The following is a 24,261-nucleotide window of genomic DNA, read 5'->3' as shown; positions in this document are numbered from 1 at the left end:
ATGAGACCTTGACCAATCTTAAGATAATTTTTTTCTCCCTTTCAGTCTAGAGTGCAGCGGTTCTCAAACTTTTAAGCTCGGCGACCCTTTTTACAATCCCCCACTCTGCCGCGACTCCCCACCCCATAAACATACGACAATAGAAGAGTAGACAATAACAATCCATATTTTCGATGGTCTTGGGCGACCCCTGGCAAATGGTCAATCGACCCCCAAGGCGGTCTCGACCCACAGGTTGAGAACCCCTGGTCTAGAGGGTGGAACTGCTGCAATTGAAAGACATATATAAATAACTACTAAAACAGGAGATTAAAAAAAAGAAGAGCGAGTGCTTTCCCTCGAATACTCGGTGCGACTCGGCCATGTACAAATCTTCATTCTCAACAGACGTATACTTTTTCTGAGTTTATACATAGGGCCAGACAGATGCGTTCCAATTTGGTTTGCTTTGTTACGGCCAGTTTATACATAGGACCAGATAGATGCGTTCCAATTTGGTTTGCTTTGTTACGGCTAGTTTATACATCGGACCAGACAGATGCGTTCCAATTTGGTTTGCTTTGTTACGGCCAGTTTATACATAGGACCAGATAGATGCGTTCCAATTTGGTTTGCTTTGTTACGGCTAGTTTATACATCGGACCAGACAGATGCGTTCCAATTTGGTTTGCGTTGTTACGGCCAGTTTATACATAGGACCAGATAGATGCGTTCCAATTCGGTTTGCGTTGTTACGGCCCGTCTATTATGTTATTAATGAACTCTAGTCCTGCTTTATAGCGGCTGTATATGTTTCGCAATAAAATTATTTATAAAATTAACAACTTCTAAAATTAATTACGATGAATGCAGATTAAGGGGATATAAATCCAGTCCTGACCTGACAGAGACGATCATAACAATGAAATATTGAATACAAATTTGGTAAAATATAAAACGGCACGAGCTATTCCTCCTGGAACACAGTGTTTTTGCGGTTACAAACTATTGACTGGGATGACACTGATCGTCGACCGGACTCTTGAAATGGATGGCCTCCCCTGATTTAGAATTGGGTTGGCATTTCATCTATAAGGAACTCATCAATTATTTACCAACACGGCAACTGAAATCCCCTCTCCCCCCCCCCCCCACACACACACTATTTTTTTCTCACATTTTTTTTTTCCTGATTTAGTGCAAGACCTTTTCTTTCTTGTTTTTTCACCCCCTGGAATCGAGACGCCCTCGTTTCGGTGTTGACCCACAGCCTCCCCCCCCCCCCCACCACACATTTTTTTTATCTCCCCCTCTCGTGTTTTGTATTAAATCTGATAGAATGTGGGCTTTCTCTTTGACTTCTCCTTGTCGCCCTAACTACAGGTCGTCCATCATGATTTTGTCGTCTGCTAGAATGAGCGGCCACTCAATCCTATTAGGGAGGATGACCAGGGTACAGAAAGAAGGGAAGCGCTTCGGGAGGACATCTTCCCTCAAAACGGATTACCCTCCCAGCGAAATTTGTTCATTTCCTCGCCATTGTCCACACTTCATCGAAAAGAGAAAAAAAAAATTATTCCTCCCTGTACAAACTGCTCATTGATTTCAAGAACAAACAAATGAAAAAAAAAATTGGGTGGAGGTTCGGTAGGGAGGATGGTGCATAAAAGTTCATTACAAAAAGGTTAAATACATAACCAAATGTACACAGAGTGACTATTGAAATCCATTACTGATTGGATAAAGAAACAAGTCAATAACCAATCACCGTTAGCGGAGAACTTAAAATCTTCAAAAACATTTTCGCGCTGTTAGTCTAGCGTCACTGGCCTATAGAAAAGATTTTTATAGCTATACTTATACATCACACAAAAAAAAAAGAAGGGAGCAAACGTAAATATTCTTGTATTGCATTACGTTTTCATTGTTACCTCTCTTTGTTTTAAATAATTTATTTCCATATAATATATCTGACGGGTATGTACTAACTTCAGCAAGACGGTCAGAGATTATTTGGTTGATCTATTTTTAGCAACATTTAAACTTTAATAATGATGTACAAAGTTATTTTAACACAATATTCTTTTGTTATGTATTCCAGGCCGTCTTGTTCTATATCCGCAAATTGCACTTTACCTAGGTCCTAGGATAATATTTCAATTATTATAAAAGAACAAAACACTGTACCACATATAAAACAGTTATATTCCATTGAAAAGAACAGAAGGACTAGGATTATCGCAACATTCCATAACAGCAACAAGAGATACTGGGTACCGTTTTTTCTTTCTGTTATACATTTTCATGATTTTTGGCCGCTGTAATAAACAAGCAAATGTGGTGATAAAATGTGCATTCAGTGGCAAGGCAAGGGCGCCGCATTTCGACCACCCAACTAGCAAAAACTTATCAAGGAGAAAAGGAAGTGACGCTCTGCGCATGCCTACAAAAGTTTTCATCAATTTCCTCCCCCCTCCCCAGCAATTTGTCAAATCCGTTAAAGAAATGGCGTTGTATATTTAGGCAAGTGACTAAGAGTAGATTACCTCCGTCGGCACCTTCAAGGGTTGCCTCCTCTGGTTAGAGTTATGAATAGGGTTACAGGGGCGCAGGGTGTTCTTGGTGAGAGTGAGACTGAACCAATATTTACATTATCTTCATAATGGAATAATGTGCTCTAAAAAAGACACAACACATACATACATACACACATACATACAGAAATACACACCTACCCACTGACAAGAGTATAATATATAACATTTCATTTCTTAATGCATGTTTTTCAATTAGCAAAGGAAGTAAAATTCCGCTTTCAGACCTTACGCTCTATAAGGCATATGATCTTAAAGTCAGTGGCTTCTATGGCTCCGTTAACGAGGAGGCCATGTAGCCAGCACAACCACCAACCGCCTTTCGTTTCCATAACTAATACCCATTAGAGTTTTGTGAATTCAGGAAAATCATAAAAAACTCTGAAATTGAAAACCTAGTCTTTTCCGCGATTCGAACCCGAAACTTTAAGCACATTACCTCTGAGAGCCCACTCCTCTTGCTACTAACATTAAAACAAAAACAGTCGCAAAAGGTTAGGGTTGGCGGGGGGGGGGGGGGGGCTTAGTCCTGGGTTTTAACTTCTTTATAAACTACGGACTCTCTAAACCTAACGAGTAACTTGACCGCGTATTGTTCGTCACGAAATACTGCTATTGTCAGATTTATTTCCCTTGTTTAAACACACACTAAATATGAAACAAAAACTTCAAGAAAGACTTATCTACTAACTTAGTACGCCCCCCCCCTCTTCCCCCTCCCCTCTACCGCACACGGGCGCACATCTCTAGGTTTGCGCAAGTCTTACGGGAAAACAGTTTTGTTTATAAACTGCTGAGATATAATGGTGAAACTTTCGGCCGCTGCGGTGAGATAATTGGTCAAAGAAAACTGCTCACTGGGGAGTCTAATCTTTACATCACAGCCTCTGTGACGGCGCCGAGCACTAAAAGCTTACTGGGAAATTATTTCGTGAAAATGCACAATATAGCACACACACACACACAATAGTAATAACTTCGGGTTACTTTCTCTTGCCAAAAACATAGCACCCCAAACAAGCACGAACACGCAGACGCAAATAGACACTCACCCGCGCGCGCACCAACACCACTGACCCAGATCTACAGACACCGAGATAGCCTGGCAAGCCTAGACAAATGACGTGCCTTTTTAAAGTTTTATCTTGGAAGGGACGGGGGTGGGGGGACTGTTGATGTTGGTTGTGTGATATCAACTGATGGGATGAAGCAGAAATGAGATATAGCGTCCACACCCCAGTATACACCACATACACTCTTGGCAAAACAGACGGAAACAAATGGTAGGAAAACACAGACCCACACCCAGACACACACCCAGACACACACTAGGAGACCAGGCACACAGCAAACTTACAAAGAGATTCGCACAACGAAAACTAAGAGACAGACAGCAAGCAAATAAGGAGACCATTACTATGTACACTCAGAGACAGACAAAAATCAAACTAAAAGACGAACAAAGCAGACTAAGAGACAGACACAAAGCAAACTAAGAGAAAGACTAACTATAATTTCTTGAAATAATATACACTTACAATCTAATGTTTGTACACGTTTCGTATGTTCCTTCAGAGATAATTTACTTCCTAGTCCAAACCTCCCGCAGAACGACGGGGGATGACAGCGGATAGTGGCATGGAACAGGGACCATCGAGAAGTCCGTATGATAGTCCAGCGCGCATACCGCATGACCAGGCAGCTAATGGAAGAGTTCTTTAATTAATGCGATGTTCCATTTAGTGCTTTAGTTTACCAGCGACAAGATTACTGTCGGTATATTTGTCTCTTCTTTGTTCCATTAAAGCTGAAAAAAAATAATTGTCGAAACATTTTTTTTTATCTTCTCAGGATCTAATTTAAGTCAGCAACAAACTGTTGCTAATTGAAGTACGCCTGAACTTGTTTTTTTTTTCCCTCCCATAATTAACTGTAGTTTCCAATTAACCCCTCGCTATCGGTCTCCTTGTTTATATTATTACAGTATGCGAGCCAGGAAAGGGGGCAGCAGCCCATGTAAGGTCTGCTCGAGTGACTTCCCCTTGCTTGGCTAGCAACGCGCCATTCCGCGTCCCTGACTACACTAATAACTACCAGTACTCAAGGGGGTGCTGCTGTTACACCGCGAACTTTGTTTTGAAGCGAAGTCATCTTAAAAGAGTAATACAGACCCTCCAAAAAAAAAAAAAAAAAGATTTACAACAACAAATGGGGTTTGGTTGGAAAGGAACAGGCAAGAAGAGGATTTTTTTTTCTACCAAGAAAACCATTGCAGTCTCGGGCATAATGAGCTGCGGTCGATGAACATAAAGATGTCATCCAGTTCGAATCTAAGATCCATCTCGTTTCTGTCCTGACTTGAATGGAATGTTTTAAGAGTGGGGGGAGGGGGGCGGCAGACGAGCAATGACCTCATCAACTTCTTCTCGGAGACAAAACGAATGTGTCCTGGAAGTTCGTTGTTGTTGTTGTTTAACTTTAAGCCATCTAAAATATCCACAACTTCTTGTCTTCTCTAACATCAGGGCCGGTCTTAGGCATAGGCAAACAGGGCAGGCACCTGGACCTCCGATTGGGGAACTCAAAAATAATATTTTTGAAAAAAAAAATGTGCAACTTGAATCAATTCTTTAAAATAGGAGAGCTCTACGTCAACTAGCCTAGTTCCATTCTGATATAACGTTTACACACTTGTTAAACTAGACACTTGTTACACTTCCATTTGGTGAAGATGTTTAAGCTTTATTACAGGTCTACTATAATTCACCTTCATAACATCTGCATGAACATGTTAAAGACGCTTACGAAGCTAAACTATACAGCATGCATATTTCTCTAAATAAATTTCAGTTAATTATTGGCTAAGATATAGATACAAATACGTTTTGAATAAATTGCATAATTTTATTATTTTGGTGTTTACTATTTACTTTTTTTTCATTGGGACCCTCAAATTCAATTCTGCTAGGGCCCCCAGTTGGATGGGTCCGGCCCTGCTTCCATATTCTATTCTTATTAATTTTCAAATTGTATAAAAGTTCTAAATTTGTATCTTGCAGGTAATTCAAGAGAATAACTTAAACCTTCCGACGTCCAATATGTCTGATGTAGATCTGTTACAGACATTTCACAACTCTAAGGTAGGTCTAGTTATATCTCACACAGACATATTTAGGCAAGTAAACTATAGACGGTTTTCCTATATCCATATTTGATCTTCACCCTTAACGGAAGTTAGGGGAACTCTTTAAAGTAAAGTACCCCTTTTAGACCTTTCAATCTATGATAGATGGTAACGATGGTATCGTGTGGCCAGCACAACGATCAACCGCCTTTACTTTCCCCAACTGATACCCATTAAAGTTGGATGGACTCAGGGGCGTCCTAAAAATCCTCTCTGAGATTTGAGAAGTCTCAAAGAAAAAAATAATAAACTTTCATTTAATAACCATTTTATGCTGCCCTCTAGATACCTCAAGTATCCTCTATATCCACATTATACTATCCTCTACTACCTCCTTTATACTATCTTCTACTTCCAGGTTTTCCTCGACGCATTGACAAAGTTATCTTTAGATTACATCGTTATAGATAAAAAAAACAACTTTCTAACAATTTTAAAAAAAAACAAACTTTTAATAACTTTTGGCGCTCTGTAAAGGTCTGGATTCGAACTCTAGCCCCCTTGATAGGCAGCCAACTGGTTTATGCCATTCAACCACACTTCCGTAGAAAGTGTGTACAGTAACTTTAATTAGGGCGGATCTTCTTAAAGTAGGTTGCCTTTAATGGGCGTCACGATGTCTACACATATCACCTGCTGGCGCTGACTAACAGAGTTAGTTCTCACTACTTAAAGAACTCTTCAATAATTCTTAGTACTTTTTCACTTCCTTCACAGAGTTGCGGCGTTGTTCCAGAAGATGGCGCCAGCGACTCCTCAGGGGAGACCATCACCAGCGACAGTGGGCGTGGCGGAAGTGACGAGGACATTAGTGCTTCGAACAATTTGTCTGGCAACCTGGGTAGGTAGTTATCATATTTGAACATGAGAAGATAGCAAGTTTTTCAGTCCAACATGTACATAAACTGGTTAAGATTTATAACAGTTCTCCAAAATCATCAGACATTTTATATTTAATCCTTCAATCAGAAGCTCGTTTCATGATTACCAAATAGTTCATAGTGCTGGATCATGATTTGGAAAAGTGTTATTCACTCTTCTAATTAAGACATTTATCGAAACTACGCCACAATACTATTTGATCTTTGGAAATTTTAGACAAGAAGGCGTGGGTTCCAATCCCGCTCCAAAAACCTCATCGAGCTCTTAAAAAGCGGAAAAATATAAATAAATACACATCTCTATGTCAAATGAACCAAAGAAAAATATTATCTTATAAAGTACAGACGTTACTTCAAAAACATTTAAAAAAAAAAGAAGATGGAAAAGTCAATAGAAAGTGAAACCATAAAAGGCAGCTCATCTTTTTTTGTGTGAATATAGTGAAGTGTTTTAGATCTATGACACTTTTGTTTAGATGGCGATACCTCGTTTGTTAATTAGTTTATAGAAACTCTATAGAAGCTAAGTAACGTCAAAAATTATTCGCCATTCGACTCGTGCCTACGTCATAACTAATGGTGTATAGAGTTAGAGATTATTTCTTTTTGTATTACTTAATGACGTCATCACACAAGGCGTTGAACTATTCGTGACATATCATAAACTTTCTTTGTCCACAAGAAACTAAATCACTTTTAGACCTTTCTTTTTTTTCCTGGCAATGTCACTCTATTTGGCGTGCGCTTGTTTAGGCAATATATGAATTTATTTCCTACAGATGGAACATAGGTCAATGGCACATTCGCATAAGATACTATCTGTATCCTACTTATCATAAGTGGTAGAACTGAAAGATTATCTCGGGGCAAGAGACACGAAAGACGTCAAAGCAAAAATGTCTTTTGTCCAATCGTTTCTACCCCCCCCTCCCCCCGCCCCCACGTTAAGACACCGGCCCATTGCTCATGATACCTTAACGGCCCTCCGATCTACGCTCCTTGTCTCACAGCGCTTGATAAGACCTTGTAATCCCCCCCGTTGTCTCCTTTCCCCCTCTGTACTCCGTGTTGAATGTTTGTGTTTCAAGTTTGTTCGTTGACTTGTTAAATGAAACTCGCCAGTGAAAAAAAAGGGGGGGGGGGGAGGCATGCAAAGAGCACTTTTGTCTCCAACGGGCCTGGCTGGGGCAGGAGCCGGGCGCTAAATGAGCAGTGGGGGAGGGGGAAGCTAATATTGACATCGCCCCCCCCCCCTTTTATTTTTTTTTACACGTCCGACGCCCCCCCCCCCTCCCCTCCTCATCTACCACAGTCACGTTCGTTGTTTGTCCGTGATCTGTCCGTCCACAGCCGGACAGTTAAAACTTTCTTAGCGTTTCTCTCCTACATTTTAGCCTTTGAACCTGGAAGCGGCGAAAGAGGCCGGGACTGGCTTTGTTAAAACAACTGAGAAACTGAAGACAATAGCCTCTTTATGTCATTTCTCAGGCTGCCTCAACAGCCTCAAAAAGCCTCCCGCATTAAAACCAGCAAACATTTGCAGCCTTCATCCTGTTCATCCATTTCAGAATGTATTCATTGTTTATACATTTATGATATCAAATAAGTCACGTGACTTAATAAGAGTCTAGGACAAAAAAAAGTTTTTTTTTTGGATTCAAAACGCTGTAAGTGCTGCAGTGTTTACTCAACTTTCTGGGAGATATTTGACAAAGATTTTCAATCCGTTCAACCATTATAGCTGCTGAATTTGTACTATTTGATTGCTATCGGAAAGAAATCATAAATTTAACATGTGATTACAATCAATATGTGGCCGACGGGCTTGGCTACCTATCAAGTGGGCTTAAATTCGAAGCCCAACTCGAGCAGAACTTATTCGATGAAAACCGAAAGGCAGCACTGAAACCTTCTCCCAGATACCGCCAACCCCCCTTCCCAACTGGTCCACAAAAGGGATTGGACCATTCCACCCACTGAGCGTGCTATAAACATGAAAGCTGCACAATGTAAAAGCTATTTATTTTTTAAAACCTTATACTTGACATGTTTATATAAGAAGTACTCACCAAGTCTTCACGTATGTAATCATAAAAACATCAATTTTTTAAATGGTATCACCGCAATAGCGTAGATGCCTTAATGATAACAAGATACTCGCAATAAAATTATTTTATTGGGTATTTGGGTTTAAGTGCAACTCGAAAGGTCGCGGGGGCCTTTGAAGCGTGAAGCCTAGGGCTGCATCCTCAACTGTCCACTCCATAGGGCCCTTCCTGCCTAGATGCAAAAATATTATCTAATTCAATCAGAATCTCCAAACTTGGCAAACTTTTTTTGAGAACCATTAAAGAATTATCATAACCTGGAACAATCCCAGCAATTACTCCATTGCATGCCGGTATAAAAAAGGTCAAAGGTCAAAACAGCAATTATGAGCACCAACTAAAACGAGACCGTTAGTGGCTACTGTTGTACATAGAGTAATGTAGAAGACTTTGAAGAAATTGTTTGATTTAAAATAACTAAACGAAATTTGCATAATGCGATCATATTGTCGTTGTTCACGTTATCTTGGTTATAACAAAAGCAAGCATGTATCTTTAAATATGATCTGTAGAGTCTACCTATTAAAATAGTGCTAGATCTACTATCGATTTGGACCAGGGACCAAGAACTGATTGACTAGTTTTTAAACGATTTTAACGTTGCTAGCGTTATGTTTGGAATTGGTATCGGTTGCCTTGCTATTCAAAGAAGTACAGGGGAGAAGTCAATAACAAAAACAATATATAGCCTGGTAACATAACTTCCGGTGTAGAAGATGGGTAAATCTAGTCTATCTATTTATCTATCTTATTCTCTCTCTCTCTCTCTCCTTAAAATTGAGAGTGACAGTTTATGTATATCTTGAGGTTGGAGGGAAAAAAAAGGGGGGGGGGGAATCACTATTTGCCAATTGGTCAAACACTGAAAACTCTGGTTTGACCGTTATAATTTCTCATAAGTATTACATTGCGTTGGCAGACGTTAAGTTTTGCAACACGATATCCAACCATTGCCGAAGAATTGTAAAATGGGAGATAAATCAACAGAAGACCATTTTATAAACTGGTATTCAAAACAGAGATCACAAAATAAATAAACACAAACAATACTCCAAGTATATAAAACCACAATATAAATTCATTTGAATAATAAATTCACAGTGATAGTGTCCAAATAGAAACATAAAAAAACAATGGACACGAGTGGACATTTTCGCCCCTTTTTATAAATCCACGACCTAACAATACTTTCTAGAACATTCTGGATTATCGTTATTGCGTTGTGTAATAACACATTTCACAAAGCGGCCTCGGGAATAACATAAATACTAGATATAGCTAAATATGTAAACATAAGATTTTAATTTCACGTTGATTTTCTCTTGTTTTCAGACGATTCCCGAGGCGGTCACAATGGAAGCTTCCAATCCAACCTAAGCACGTTCTGTAACTCTGCCAGTCTCAAGTCCAGTGTAAAAGACCCGGTCAGAGGAAGCTCCAGGAAACACGTGACCTTCAAAGACATGGAGCGCTTCAGAAACAGCATCAGATGCCAGCCCGACTCAGGGGAGAGCGCCACGTTGCCCATGACGATGCAGGAAGGCGGCACCTCCCAGGGACTAGTTTTCAACCCCGTTCGCCCCCAGCAAGCTCCAATGAGGGAGATGAACATTCCTGTTACTCGGGAAAAATCCAGCAACGATCGCTTGGCGGCGCAGCCCAACTACGGCAGCTTTTCGGGGAATCCCGTTTCTAAATATAACCCAAGGAGTTTAACGTCTTCTGCATACAACGAAAGCCTTGGGCGAGATTCTCCGAGATTGCTGACGTTTTCCACGTCAGAGCCCCCGCAGCAATCGTTCCAGAATCTCTGCAACCCGAGGTTACCTATGTACTGTACCGAGGACAACATACCCAGCCCGATGCCCACGGAGGCACAACGGGACTGGAAGACCTATCCGGTGACCGGGTGCACCGAGCCAAGCAATGGGAGCATGGCTTACACTCAGATGACCTCTCCCATCGACAAACTGTTTCATTCACAGCACAGAACATCAAGTCCCTACACCGTCCAAAACATGGCTGACCAAAGGCCAGCTCACCCCAAAGAGACCAGCTGGTCAGAGCTGCTCAACAACATGAACACATCGAAAGATAAACTTTTTCAGAGGGCGCCTTCCAACGCCTCTCTCCACCCCGACCCTCGCCTTCACTCGCCCGCCCCGCACATCCCACCGCGTCGTCACGACGTCCAGTCACCGCGAAGGGACGTCCACGCGTCGCAGGCGTCCTTGACTGGTAGAGACGTCAGCAAATTTCAGACATGCGAGCTGCCCAGAAACACCTCGTCCCATCTGGCACCCTCCAGAGACTGGACCAGCGACAGCATCGCCACCACGGAAGACGGCGATGACCAACGGTCAACGACAACGACCTCTGGGAGCTACACCATCGACAACGAGGAAGACTATTTATCATTAGAATACAAACCCAAGGACATTGTTGTATAGTAATGCACCACTATCATTAAGATAATAGGATTATCATTGCCACTAATAAAACTATCATTTATCTCGGGATTATCATAATCAGTAGTGAAGCTATTAACAAAGCCATTGGTGGACATCTTAAGGAACAATCATACGTGATACTATCAAAGTATCCTTGATAAACTTATCCAAGTCATTAGATGAAAACAGTCTTGATTATCTACAATCTATGACCATCATTGATATTAACATTGCCGTTTGTAAATTCATGGCTATGGATATTCTAATTTGTTCCATTTTCATTGTTGTGTGAAACCGTAGTGACTGTAATAAACATAGACACACGCTGAGATAAAAATATGTGTATGAAATTGTGAACGTTTATTAGAGGAATGAAACAGACACAAGACTCTCTATAAATAGATTTACTTTCAACTAGAAATGTATTATCATTAAGACATTCATTACAGCCAAGATTCAGAAGTATTCATACGATTAGTATAGAGTATTCTTTGTATAAACAGATTGTATAGTGTGATTGTTTACTATGTGTGTCTGCCCACCTTTCTCTGCGATATTGTAGAGGTGTCATGATGCAGTGGCGGCATCGCGGCCATGAAGACTCATTTAATAATCCAAATCACTATTTAAAGTAATGTTCATTTATCTGTTGTTGTTTTCTCTCCCCCTCCCCCCCCCCCCCCCACCATCAAGCAACCATCCTAACCCAGTGGCGCTACGGCCCATGGAGGCCTCTGGCCTGCCTCTTTTCTCCATTCGGATCTCTCCTGAACCTTTCGACTCCACCTCGCCCTTAAAACAGTGACACCCTAACTGCGGCCCGCGGGCCGAATCCGACCCGTGAAATAGTGTTATCCGGGTTCGACACTTCTGCTTACGGTATATGACGGGGCTAAAGCATTGGCTAGCACTTATTTCAATAATTAGGTTTCTTTGAAATAACGTGTTTATTTTTGTTGTTGTTGTTGTTTTTTTTACAATGCCTTTATGTCGACGGACGTAAGGGTGCCAAAGCTGTGCACATTATTTTGTTTGCCTAAGACTGTCTTGATGGTGAATAATTGCAACGAGATTATGCTTTAAACCAATATTAAAGGATTCATTTGTGGTGACAGTGTAATGAAATACGCTTAATAAATGAGTTTAAATAGTGGATGTTGTGAATGAGTGTTTTTTCAATGAGTGTAACGAATGACTTTGAAGATTGAAGTGAATAACTGATGAAGGTGTGGCGAATGACTTTGGTGAATTTAGTGAATGACTTTAGTCAAAGAGCTTAGTGAATGACTTTAGTCAAAGAGCTTAGTGAATGACTTTAGTGAAAGAGTTTAGTGAATGACTTTAGTCAAAGAGCTTATTGAATAGTAAAAGAGCTTAGTGAATGACTTTAGTCAAAGAGCTTAGTGAATGACTTTAGTCAAAGAACTTATTGAATAGTAAAAGAGCTTAGTGAAATACTTAGTCAAAGAGCTTAGTGAATGACTATAGTCAAAGAGCTTAGTGAATGACTTTAGTGAAAGAGCTTAGTGAATGACTTTAGTCAAAGAGCTTATTGAATAGTAAAAGAGCTTAGTAAATGACTTTAGTCAAAGAGCTTAGTGAATGACTTTAGTCAAAGAGCTTAGTGAATGACTCTAGTCAAAGAGCTTAGTGAATGACTCTAGTCAAAGAGCTTAGTGACTGAATGTAGTGGTTAAAGTGTCTGTCAGACAGATCAATGGGGGAAAAAAATGTAAATGTGTAAATAGACAACTTGGGGGAAATTGGGGCATTGTGTCCTTAGTAACACAGGGAAACAATTAAGATCAAGAGAGTGAGTAAACGGCAGGAGTGAGAGAGAGAGTATGTGTGTGTGTGAGAGAGAGAGAGAGAGAGAGAGAGAGAGTAATGCTGTGAGAGAAAGAACAAATGTAATTTATAACATAGACATTTGAATGCCGCCATTAAAACATGTACAGCCAGTAGAGGCAGTTTGTCTGTAGGGAGAATGAGCGCATGCGCAGTGTAGTGACCTTCTTTAGTCTTTATTGCACACTAATTAATTGTTAACAATATGTACATGTATCTGTCTACTGTGGTGTATAGTAGTTGTGTACTGTACAGAGGATTAAGTAGCCTACAACTCTAAACAATAAATTGGCATGTTCAAAGTTTGAAAGTACACCGGTCACATGAGTTTGAGTGATTTCATTGAATCAAAGTTTGAGTGATTTCATTGATTCAAAGTTTGAGTGATTTTATTGATTCAAAGTTTGAGTGATTTTATTGATTCAAAGTATGAGTGATTTCATTGATTCAAAGTTTGAGTGATTTTATTGATTCAAAGTATGAGTGATTTCATTGATTCAAAGTTTGAGTGATTTTATTGATTCAAAGTATGAGTGATTTCATTGATTCAAAGTTTGAGTGATTTTATTGATTCAAAGTTTGAGTGATTTCATTGAATCAAAGTTTGAGTGATTTCAATGATTTAAAGTTTGAGTGATTTCGTTGATTCAAAGTTTGAGTGATTTCATCGATACAAAGTGATGCTCGCATTTGTTATTGTTTTAATTTATATTCTAAATAAAATTATACTTTTTGTACAAATATTTTTTGTATTTAATTTAATGTAATTTTTGAACAAAATAAATGAATTGATTGAAATAAGTTTCTGTCGTTTCTGTAATTAAATGTGCGAAGTCATGTAGACAGTCATGTAGACAGTCATGTAGACAGTTATTTAGACAGTTATATTCATATTTGCTTCTGTCTCTCTTATCTCACATGTCTCCTGACTTTTAGGGATGCTGCCGCAGCGACACTAAATTCCTCCACTTTTCCCGGTCAGTAGTTCTTCTTAGCAGATACCAAGAGAGAGGCCGGTCCATTCTTGTACGTTGTCCATCCCACTTTTCGCTGGACGACCCTTTCTTTGTGCTCTCTCCACTGTACCTTGAAAGATGACTTTGGACAGTGAGTCGTGTCTTACAAAATGACCAAACCAGCTCAGCTTTCGTCTCACCACAGTATTGAGGAGTTTCTTCCTTTGGCCAGCCAGAGTGTTGTCTTCTAAAAGTAAAAGTAGTTCTAAAAGTACAGACTCGTTTGTCTGCTTTCCCTGGTGTCACGATTAGATCTGGACAGCTGCGTTTTGTCTCCCCAATCATATGGTATACACGGAGGTGCCATTAAAACATATTCAACACACTGCGTGGATATTCTGAAGAAATACATCGCCGAACTCAGTTCAATAGAGTAAGCTATACAATGAAATATAAATCACTTGTACAATGATAACTTGAATTTACACAGCAAAGTAAATACACTGGTTATCAAATGACTGTTATAGTAAAAAAAAAAAAAGAGTGATCTTTCTTGGTTACAACGGTCCGGCCCTGCTATTTTGTGAATACTTGTTCTCCCCCCCCCCCCCTCTTGTTTTATTCATGGGGTGACTATCCGCAGAAATAAGAGAGTGATCTTTCCTTTACTTCTTGCTCGTCCAAACTGTTGAGCGAAGAAGAGAATTATATATATTATAGATAGAATACTTGGAGCAATGGCCAATGATTAGTGACTAAGGACCAACAACGCAATGGCCACGATAGTTAGCTTTACATTTCTTATACAGTACCGTGCAAAGAACTTTCTGGATTGTTTATGTTATAGATAGTAAAATTTTCAGGCTTCGCTAAAGTCCAACTTGAGCCTACATTTAATTAAGTCAAATCTAGAAGGATCTTTTTTTTTTAAATTACGCACACGGACAGTTCGGGTACCACTGAGAGCTGCTATCGTGTCCTGTCAGGCGTTACACCTGGTATCTGATACTCAGCAATCTTCTGAGGCATTGCTCTCAATTTTGGTTCGATGCTATGTAAAAAAAAAAATTTATTAAAAAATTGAGTATGTAAATATTATAAAAAATGTTACATTCACACCAGTGCGTAAGAAATTAAAAATATAATAAATTAATAATAAACCTTAAAATACAAGAAGAGTAATAATTTTTTCCCCACATTGAAAAAGGTGCCGGTACGCCGTACCAGTGCATACCGACACAAAAAAAGCCCAGCATTCACACATCACCAAACAAGTGCGCACACACAGACTCTTATTTGTCCACTGACTTGCAAGCGCCAAACATTTTAGTAGGTGTTTGGAACTGGCTGGAAGAATAAAAAGACAAAATGAAAACCGCAAAAGTTGTTTTTACAAAGCTTATATCGACACACTCTGTCTGGGATATCGACACACTCTGTCTGTTTGGTAAATCGACACACTCTGTCTGTCTGTCTGTCTATCTGGTACAGATTTCGAACACGTTAGTTCTCCCATTTCCAATTTTGTGGCCAAGTTGAAACTTTGCACAATTATTTATTGTTGAAGACTACACATGAATCAATACAAAAAAACAAAACAACATATTAGTTAACTAAATAGTGTTAATAAAATTCATTTCTGTTTCATATCGAAAAATGGAAAATTATTACTGTATTGAGATATATGGCTTTAAATGTGGAGTTATTCCCTTAGATAAGCTTTTTATTTTTTTAGAAATAATTTTTTTTTTAATATTTTTTTTTATTGAATATAACCTGAACGTCCATTTGGCCTCTGTCCAGCTCTGGCGCCTTCAGTTGACTAAAGGTACCAAATTTGGGTTTAGGCTTTTTACCTTTTCCAGTGACGAGTCTATTTATTTATTTAATTGCTTGTTTTGTTGTTTGTTTTCTTAACAAATTTAAGAGATTGAGTCAGAATCTATTTATAGAAATTGGCAGCCGACTTCGTCTTTTGCGCCGACTCCATATTTTAACGAATACAATTTTAATATTTGAATTTTAAGTCTTCCTATTCTGAACAAAAACAAAACAAAAAAAAAAAAAGATTTAAAAAAATTACATTTTTAAGTTTTAGACATCCGCCAGCAGTTTATCGGATGACGTGTTGACAGTATTTACAATATACAGTTGCCTGTATGACAGAGTGTGTATACACATTTTAGACAGGAAGATTGTGGATCTAGACAACAGATCCTGCCGCGAAACAAATAATGAAATAAACGAAGGGAAGGGGAGAGGGGTGTCTGGGGGGAGGGGCGGGGAGGAGGGGGGGGGAGAAAGTTCTAGAAAGCAAGACAACCTTTTCGGAAGTCTTTGTGGCTGCACCACTAATTTTGTTCCTGCTGCTTAGTCTGCTGTATAAACAGATTAGCCATTTTTTAATTAAAGAAAGCTATAACCGATGTACCACCTGGCAAGCCTGTGTTAAACTAAGATGGCTGCTGTTGTCGATGCATCGTCTGGCAAGGTTGCATTATTGTCCCTGTTGACTGTTTTAACTGGGGGGAAAAAAATCTGGCAAGTTTAACACATACACACACACGCACACATACGCACGCAAACACACACGCACACGCACACACACGCACAGTGTTGTATCTGAAAATCATGTTTATAAAAGGATTACTGACAACTAGACCCCTTGTTTTCTATATGAGTTAAAAGTCACAGAGGCATGTGAAAAATTGTACGAAACAAATTGTAATGCGAATCATGTTTCTCTTCCTGTCCACAAAACAAAAATAATGAATGTCTACATGTCTATATATCAACTCTGTCTGTCTGTCTGGTAGAAAGTGTGTACACCTTATTTCTCCCACACCCACCCTCGGATCAACTTGAAATGTTGCACAATTTTACCCGCCAACACCAGAAACAATAAAAAGAAATTAAGATATAACCTATTAATTAATGAACTATTGGTAATCAATTATTTTGTTTGGTATCGAACAAGGGAAAGAAATTGTACGTGACAGATGTGGTGGTATAAGTGGAATAAGTCCCCCTTTTGGCGTTGCTTATATGTTTAAAACTAACGATAGATAACTATTAAACTTTCAATTTTCATAAGCACTTCTTTGGCACAGTGGTTAGAGTATTAGCTGAAGAAGGCATGAGCACGTTCGTACCACACTAACATTTGCCCAATGACTTCCTTCTTTCTCCTCCCTCGCCTTTTACCCCCCCCCCTTTTTTTCTTTTCCAACTGGTCCTGACACGTGATAGGATCATAGCGCATTGAGAAAGGTGAATCGCGCTAAACAAAACAATTGGTTACAATAGTTCTTACCATACAGATTTATTGTTGTAGGTCTAAATCTATTACAAAGTTAATTACATGATTGATCCAAAGTAATCGCTACAATTACACTTAATATAAGCTTTTTTTTTTTCTTATTTTAAATATTAATACATAACAAAGACACTAAGACTTGATATTTCTAACTATTGTATTTTCAAAATAAAGTGGAAAATTAAGCCAGTCTGTATATTAACATTTAAAAGTAGTTTTATTCTAAATATAAAGCTCGCATTGAATATACACATAAAATGCGAATGCTATTGCTTTGTATTCTTCCAGTGCCTATTGTGTTAATAAAAGGGCGTTTTGATCCATTTACACGGGGGAAAAGCTCACTGAACTTTGACTTTTGCCGTGAACTCGTGGTGTTACTATGACTACGAGGGAGTACTGTGATCATGTTTGAGGATTGTGACCAAGTGGAAGTAATAAGACCACGTTTACGTGCTGTGACGATGTGGAAGTACTACTCCTTGTAGAGGTACTGTGACCATATGAATGTGCTAAGTCCAGCCGAACATTCCTGAGGAGACAAGGCCCCATGGAGTGGTCATCAGCGAACCACGAAGAAAGAAATATACTATGTCCGCGTGGAAGTACTGTGGCCATGTGAGTATACTCGATGAAGTCAGTAATCGGGGCTAATCGCTGATAGTTTTTTAAAAGTAATTAAGTAAGACATGGCAATCCACAGGTTTTTGATCTACGAAATTTAATGGATGGCCACATCAGATAGTCTTTCGTCACTAAATAAGTCTTATATACACTTTGCAAATTCGATGAAATTCATATTCAAGAAACGTGACTGAAACTTGGTTATCTAAAAAATACATATTTTAAAACAGAACAAGACAAACTATTTTGCGTGCACACAAAATGACGAAGAGAAAAAAAAAACACAACAGAATGAACAATGGATGATACTATTTTTTTGTGTGAAGGCAAGTAAATTTAATTAACACTAAACCACTTGAAACACCACAATTACCCCTCCTCCCATTTTTAGTTGTTTTTGCTTTTTTTTAAAAAAAAGTCTCCTTTGCCTAACCCAGACATCGCGGATGGATATCAATTTGACGCCATGATCACATCAGTACATTAATGCCAATGGCAGAAGAACACATCCGCTTGTAATGGGGTCAATAAAATTCAGATCTAATCACTATGACAACCGGAAACGAACGCAGCGTGCCCGACAGCTATTGGTTGATATAAATTTAAAAAAAAAATCTTTAATAATCTCTGCAGTTTATTTTGTTAAATGTGTCCCAGCATCAAATTACTTGACATTTAAAGCTTATAATTAGTGGTTTTAGCATATATTTTGTTCTTTTGTACACTTTTTGTTAAACAAGATCTTTGTTTCATTTTGTTGTATATGTTATTAATTTAAAAATAGAACAGTTCAGGACCAAAAAAAAAAAAAACAAAAAAAAAAAAAAAAACTAAAAAAAAAAAGAAGCAGAACTGAAACATGAACTTTTATAAACTAACATTGAGTTATCAAACACAAACAAAAGATTAATAATTGGCGCCCACATGGAGAATATGCTCGAGAATTTTTTTTTATTTTATTTTTTGTGTCTTTAAATAATAAGCTAATTTTTGTGTTTTATTATATTTTTCTTTGTCTTCTTTTTAACACGCTTTTTTTTTTTTTACGGAAATGAAAGGAGGCTGGCAAAGGAAGGAAATAAATTTGGCCTCAGGCTTCACTAGTCTAAATTTCCCTGGACAGTTGGGGGTGTACGGAAGCTTGTTTACTTTCAAGGCATGCCAGTTTGGCTCGAGTGAGCTATTAAATCAGTGCGTCTTTAAGGAGTAATTGGCAAACTTTCTTTCGTTGCTGCCAAATCTGGGCGGATGCAGGCTTCTGGATTAACTGTTAATGAGATATGTCTTGATGTTATGGGGGCCATAAACAAAAAAAAAACGAAAAATTCTGGCTTGCATTTGGCAAATGACGACTTTTTTATCAGTTATTTTGGCCACACAAATCAAGGTTATATCATGATACACATAGTTTCTACCCCGTCCTATGTAGCGGTTATATCTGCAATATGATACAGTTTTAACATTCTTGTGTCAATGATGCAGTGAAAAGGTTTTAACACTCTTACGTTAGTTGTGATTATGATGATGCATGACACAAACTCAAAATCGGCCCCCGAAGTGGTCCACCCAGGCAGGCTTCAATATTTTCAGAAAAAACATCCGAATAAAATTATATCATAGACAAATGAGAGATAAGAATGGAGAAAGAAGGTTAACAGATCTTGTGTAGTGCCCCAACGGTCCCGCAGATCAAAGGATAGGTGAAAGTGAATGTAAAGTTAGATGTGAACCTGGCCTAACTAGTTCCCTTTTGAGACCCTGTGGTCTATAAGGCAGATGATGTAAAGTTCATCTGTTTTTGTTTCTCTTTAAAAAACTGCTTGCATAGCTGATTTTAAAAATTAGATTTTTCGCTTTCAAAAAAAAAAAAAAAGTAGCCGTTGCATCAGAACTTTGAATGGACTAAAATATTGTGATGTCGGATTTTCAATATCTTTTCTAGTTTACGAGATCTAAACGGGACGGACGGACAGACGGACAGACATTTCGCAGAAAACTAATAGCGTCTTTTCCCCTTTCGGGGGCCGCTAAAAATGAAGTTATGTAATGATTTCCTCGTATATTCTAGTACTTTTGAGAATTTTAGTAATGGAGGCTCAAGGTAGGATTTTACTTCTACAGGCAGAGGAGTGGCTAGTCGGAAATAAAAGGGGTTTTCATGGGTTCGCCTTTGGCGCCTAAACTCTATAAACTTACTTCTAAAGAGGCGCAAAAAAAATAAATTATAAAATAACACTCTATAAAAAAATAAAATTTATAGCACTTTTCAAAGGTAGACTCTTGTAGAATTATCGTTCACGCCTTTCTATTCTTTTTCCTTGCTTACTCCCCTTTACAACAAAAAGCATGCCAATACGAACGTGTAGCTGTGGCGTCACATGACCGGTCCTCACCACGTCTGAATGGGCTAATGAACGTCAAATAAATCCGTGGCTTACGTAGAGAAAACTGGGTCCTTTTGATTTACGGAAAGGGCACTTCACAAATGTCAGTTTTTAAGAAATTAGATCTCGCCTCAGATTAAATTTTGTTTGGCAAAGAGCATGAAAAATTCCCGCCCTCTAACCCGGCGCCCCAGACGCGTATCCCTCTCCCAAAAGCATCCGTCTCCTAGTTCTGTTGAACGCACCAATCAAAACGAATGGCTGCCAAATTTTGCGGCTGTGAGAAAGGGAGGAAATTTTTCGGGATTCAATTTTCGGAGTGATCGATGATTTGTGGTTTGTATTCTGTCTTAATCTAGGTACTGACATTCACACACTCACATGTAGTACATAGTACACACACTAACATTGGCACAAACACACAAAACGGAAAAAACACACACCTACACATACACACACACATTAATATCGGTACACGAACACTAAAATATTTCTTAGAAATTCAACCAGTGGCCTAGCTAGGGTGGGGGAAAGGGTGGGAGTCCAAATTTAAAAATCCCACCCCGGGCCCCCACTTGAGAGGGGGACCCTTAAATGAGTGTCTGAAATCTTTATTACATGTCATGATGTTGAATGTCAAAATGCAGGGGCCCTTAGAGAGGCCAAGCCCCCCCCCCCCCGGGGGGCCCCAAATCCTAAGCTACGCCACTGAATCCAACCATCTATCTCTGACGTATAACGGTTTCCGGTGGTCAAACGGGCATTAATAGTTTTTGGACAAAATGCATTCTTTATTTTCGGTTGATTAAGTCTAAATTTGTGGTCGCGAGGCAGGAGTAGGTGGGTGTCTTGGATGAGATTGGGGATGGGGGGGGGGGCGGACTTTCGATCTGAGCTGATTGATTATCTTCCATTAGATATTGGCCATAACTCAGGTTTTATTGGTGTCTGGCGAGAGAAGTCATGAGAGGATCTCGAGTTGGGAGTTTAGTCTAATGTTGGTGATGGGTGGATTTTTCTCTTTCTCTCTTTCATCACCATCTTTCTCTATCATCCGTTCTTTCTCTATGTAAATGCATTATCAATGTGAAACATCTCTCTGTCTCTCTCTCTCTTTCTCTCTCTCATATTAGGGCCTAGTGAAAAATGTTCATTTTTTTAAAATCTATCATTCATTACTTTTTAAGAGCAAAATAATCGCTTTATAATCTATATAAAGAATGAATTGTCTTTTTTAAAGGGTTTTTTAATATATTATTTATATGTTTTTCTTGTTTACATACTTGTGTCAGATCCGAACCTGTAACAAAAAGCAAGTAATGAAAAAGAGTTGGGACATAAGCCGCAAAACAGAACTCAAGTATCCCATTAGTACTCAGAAAGACACAAAGATTAAGTCACATTCCTCGTTTCATATGCTAGGACAAATTTGTACAAATGCTCCTTCTTCCCTAGTGCGAATAGAGCATTGAATGGGTTGCCTGAGCTAGGAAGGAAAACCAGGGACTTGGCAAAATTTAAGCCATTGATTAACATAGATGACTAGATGCTTGAAGAGTAGGAGGTAGTCATCTTCTTCTTTGAAGTAACGTCTGTATTTTATAAGATAATATACGATAAGAGAGTTACTATCTGGAAGTTTGTGGAGGCAGACATGGATTCCTAGGATGTAAACAGCTCGATAACTGACGTCAAAGGCTAAAAAGCTGAGGTATCCTAAAAAAAAATAAGAGAGAAAAATAAAGAAAAAAAAAAAAAAGAAAAAAGGATGACTGGTTAATCTCGGACTTGTGCAGTGGCGTAGCAACTTCATATTCTTGAATACCGATCTCACTGGTACCATGAAAAGCCAAAACATTTGTGAGGTCAAGGAAAACATTATCGCTATTTTATCAAAGGTTGTACAACTGGTTTACCAGCACCTAATAGCACTAAGGGGCAGTAACTCATTTTTTTAAAAAGAGCTCTTAGTAAAGGGAAGCAACTGTCTTAGAGATACGTGACGTCTCATCTAAACACACACACACACGCACACACAAACACACATGCACTGTCATCACCAGTGAGTAGCTTGTAAACTATATCCAAGGAAGGGCCGTCACTGGGATTAATGGAGGTGTAGAAACGCGGCTCCTTCTCCGAGTGTCCGGCCATGGTCAGTGACTAATGTAGGACCCTTACAATTCATCGCCGCAGCATTCTACTGAAACACATTTGTCATTCGACGCCCCTGCACTAAAAAGAAAGAAGCTAAAAAAAATGGATGGGAGTTGGAATGAAAGTGTACGATGGCCGCGGTCACCCGCATCTGACCATATGTCAAAGGACGGCCGGAGGGTGGCTTGACACTTGTATAAAGAAGCTCTGCGGCCATGGTCAGAACTTAGTCAGAAGTCTGCATTGGCGAACAGAGACAGTGGAGCGCAACAAAAAACATGAATCTTATCCGATGTAGACGTAGTCTTGTTAAGCTTACCAAGGATGAATGCTCACAGGAATAAGATTTAGTGTCACTTCCAACTTCAGGGGCCGGCCCTAGGCATAGGCAAGCTAGGCAGCCACAAAAAGCCCCTGATTGGTGGGCGTCTAGAACAAGACTCAAAAATTATTTTTTAAAAAGTTTTTTTCGAGGTTTTTTTTTTCTAATTTCATTTGGGAGGCACCAAATTTACTTCGCTTAGGACCTCCAACTATCTAAGGCGGCCCTGCCAACACAGACACACGTGCACACTGGTACATAAACATAGACATACATGCACACTTGTAAATCCACATAGACACACATGCACACTGGTACATACACATAGACATATATGCACACTTGTAAATCCACATAGACACACATGCACACTGGTACATAAACATAGACACACATGTACAATTGTAAATCCAAATAGACACACATGCACACTGGTACATAAACATAGACACACATGCGCACTTGTAAAACCACATAGACACAAATGCACACTAGTAAATCCATATAGACACACATGCACACTAGTACATCCACATAGACACACATGCACACTAGTACATCCACATAGACACACATGCACACTAGTACATCCACATAGACACACATGCACACTGGTACATCCACATAGACACAAATGCACACTAGTACATCCACATAGACACACATGCACACTTGTAAATCCACATAGACACACATGCACACTTGTAAATCCACATAGACACACATGCACACTTGTAAATCCACATAGACACACATGCACTTTTGTAAATCCACATAGACACACATGCACACTTGTAAATCCACACAGACACACATGCACACTGGTACATAAAACATAGACACATGCACACTTGTAAATCCACAGACACACATGCACACTTGTAAATCCACATAGACACACATGCACACTGGTACATAAAACATAAACACACATGCACACTTGTAAATCCACATAGACACACATGCACACTTGTAAATCCACATAGACACACATGCACACTGGTACATAAAACATAGACACACATGCACACTTGTAAATCCACATAGACACACATGCACACTGGTACATAAAACATAGACACACATGCACACTGGCACATAAACATAGCAGAAAGTCGTGGCTCTCGTTATAGAGTGTGTTTGTGTGTTTCTATCGTGACGCTGGGAAGAGGTTAGCGATTGGTTGTGAATGATGCAACATAGGTGGCATTGTCGTCAGCGGTCCTAGTTAGGACATACGACTCCAGAACGTGAGACTGAAAAGAAGTGTTATTGTAGTGAGTTAGATTTTGTTCAATACCAGTTCATATTATCACTAAAGCCTACCACATTTAGTTCATTTCGTACCAAGTTGATTTTGTCCATCTATATTATAAAGTAGAATGTGTGGAGTATGTATGTATGTATGTATGTATGTATGTTACTTATAGACATCAAAACCGCTTGACCAATCTTGAT

At 39.1% G+C, this 24,261-nt stretch overlaps 1 protein-coding gene across 2 annotated transcripts in view; it reads left to right on the top strand.

Annotated features, from left to right (window-relative positions):
* LOC106061448 (protocadherin-9-like) overlaps positions 1-12,916 on the top strand; it is a 70,452-nt gene extending 57,536 nt beyond the window's left edge. For both annotated transcript variants that reach the window (XM_056038876.1, XM_013219599.2), the window contains exons 4-6: positions 5,633-5,713; positions 6,475-6,598; positions 10,079-12,916. In XM_056038876.1, the coding sequence (XP_055894851.1) occupies positions 5,633-5,713; positions 6,475-6,598; positions 10,079-11,196 (1,323 nt within the window). In that variant the 3' untranslated portion in view covers positions 11,197-12,916. The remainder of the gene's footprint in view (positions 1-5,632; positions 5,714-6,474; positions 6,599-10,078) is intronic.
* The last annotated feature ends 11,345 nt before the right edge of the window (positions 12,917-24,261 follow it).

This window comes from Biomphalaria glabrata, chromosome 8, assembly GCF_947242115.1.
Source record: "Biomphalaria glabrata chromosome 8, xgBioGlab47.1, whole genome shotgun sequence".
NCBI classification, from domain to species: Eukaryota; Metazoa; Mollusca; class Gastropoda; family Planorbidae; genus Biomphalaria; species Biomphalaria glabrata.
This window is presented reverse-complemented; position numbering and strand designations above follow the sequence as displayed.